Here is a 2,157-nt window from a genome sequence, read left to right on the forward strand (position 1 = left end):
AGAAACTCCAGTATGATTTGGACAGGTTGGGTGATTGGGCAGATGCATGGCAGCTGCAGTATAATGCGGATAAATGCGAGGTTATCCACTTTGGTGGCAAAAACAGGAAGACAGATTATTATTTGAATGGCAATAGATTGGGAGATGGGGAAGTGCAACAAGACCTGGGTGTCTTTGTGCACCAGTCACTGAAGGTAAGCATGCAGGTGCAGCAGGCGGTTAAGAAGGCAAATAGTGTGGCACCTCTGACAGAGCAGCTCTCCCTCAGTACTGCCCTGGAGTGTCAGCCTAGATTATGTGCTCAAGTCTCCAGAGTGGGACTCAAACCCACGACCTTCTGACTCTAGAGGTGAGAGTGTCACCCACTGAGCCGAGGCTGACCCCTCTTAAACTCCAGCCGAGTTACTGGGGTTATCAGCATCTTCAAATGGTCCCACCGCCCCCCCGACCCTGTAATTGCCATTATTAACACAGAATAGTCCTTCATGTGATTAACAGCAGAATGGAACCAGTGCGCTCAGGTGTGAACTCGCTGGTGTCTCAGCAGGTGAGATGAACTGGTGAATCCCTTTTCACACACTGAGCAGGGGAACGGCCTCTTCCCAGTGTGGGTGAACTGGTGATTCCGAAGACTGGATGAGTGCGTAAACCTCTTCCCACAGTGAGAGCAGCTGAATGGCCTCTCCCCGGTGTGGATGCGTCGATGCTTCTTCAGGTCCTTGGAGCATTTGAAACTCTTGTCGCAGTCGGAACATTTAAACGGCCTCTCGTCAGTGTGAACCAGCTGGTGTTCCCGCAGATAGGCGAGACGAGTGAATCTTTTCCCGCACTCAGAGCAGGAGAATGGCTTCTCGTCAGTGTGACCCAGCTGGTGTTCCCGCAGAGTGGAGGGACGAGCGAATCCTTTCCCGCACTCGGAGCAGGTGAACGGCATATCGTCAGTATGAACCAGCTGGTGTATCAGCAGGGCAGAGGAGAGAGTGAATCCCTTCCCACACACGAAGCAGGTGAACGGCCTCTCCCCGGTGTGAACTCGCTGGTGCAGTATCAGGTCACTGGATCTTCTGAAGCCCTTCTCGCAGTCAGAGCACTGAAAAGGTCTCTCATCGGTGTGAATACTCTCGTGTATCAACAGGTTGCAAGACTGGTTAAACCTCTTCTCACAGTGAGAGCAGGCGAACGGCTTATCCCCGGTGTCAACTCGCCGGTGTCTCAGCAGGGCGGATTGTTGAGTGAATCCCTTCCCGCACTCGGAGAAGGTGAACAGCCTCTCCCCGGTGTGAACTTGCTGGTGTGTCTGCAGATGGAATGAATGATTGAATCCCTTCCCACACACGGAGCAGGTGAACGGCCTCTCCCCGGTGTGAACTCGCTGGTGTGCCCGCAGGGAGCCTGAATGAGTGAATCCCTTCCCACACACGGAGCAGGTGAACGGCCATTTCACGGAGTGACTGCGTTGATGAGTCTCCAGCTCCAAAAGGCAACTGAATCCCTTCCCGCATTCCCGACATTTGCACAGACTCTCCTCGCTTTGGTTACACTTGTGCCTCCCCAGGCTGCACCTTCGGTTGAATCCACGTCCACACACAAGACACGTGTGCAGTTTGCCCGCATTCTGATTGCTGCTTTCCGCTTACATATGTCGATGATATTCAGGTCCTATGATTCTATAACATCAGCTTCTCTCTGCTCACTAGCACTGGGAGAACAGGGAATAATCTTTAAATCCAGCCTAGTTATTGGGGGCTCTTAACATTAACAAGCCCCAATTGCCTGAATTAACATGGTTCAGCCCTGGATGTGATTAAAGGCATCGGAAACAGTGGAATCGACCCACCGCAGTCACACTGTGGACACGCTGGTGTGACAGCGGGTGGGATACACCAGGGAATCCCTTTCCACACACTGAGGTTGACTCAATGATCCGGAGTCCCAGGGTTTCGGATACCAGATAATCAAGCTCAAAAGAACACAAATTGTCTCTCCAGGCTTTATTAAGAGCGCTGCCTAACACAGATTGGGTGATAATTCCCTCAATCTGGAGAATAGAAGTACAGTGGATTCACGCGCGATCTTCTCAAATCTGTTCCAACTGACAATGGCTTAAGTGGCCTGTTCTTATACACAAGCTTGGTTACCACTCAGGAAATGGGATTG

At 51.7% G+C, this 2,157-nt stretch overlaps 1 protein-coding gene across 1 annotated transcript; it reads right to left on the reverse strand.

Annotated features, from left to right (window-relative positions):
* Positions 1 to 457: 457 nt before the first annotated feature.
* On the reverse strand, positions 458 to 1,633 carry LOC147084150 (uncharacterized; the record flags this gene model as incomplete). The annotated part of the gene is made up of 1 exon (XM_085979835.1): positions 458 to 1,633. A coding segment is annotated over one exon (1,116 nt), but the record flags the coding sequence as incomplete, so codon positions are not given.
* Between the last annotated feature and the right edge of the window lie 524 nt (positions 1,634 to 2,157).

The sequence above is a fragment of the Somniosus microcephalus genome, unplaced genomic scaffold (genome assembly GCF_052327205.1).
Source record: "Somniosus microcephalus isolate GS21.2 unplaced genomic scaffold, FLI_Smic_1.0 scaffold1, whole genome shotgun sequence".
Classification (NCBI taxonomy): Eukaryota; Metazoa; Chordata; class Chondrichthyes; order Squaliformes; family Somniosidae; genus Somniosus; species Somniosus microcephalus.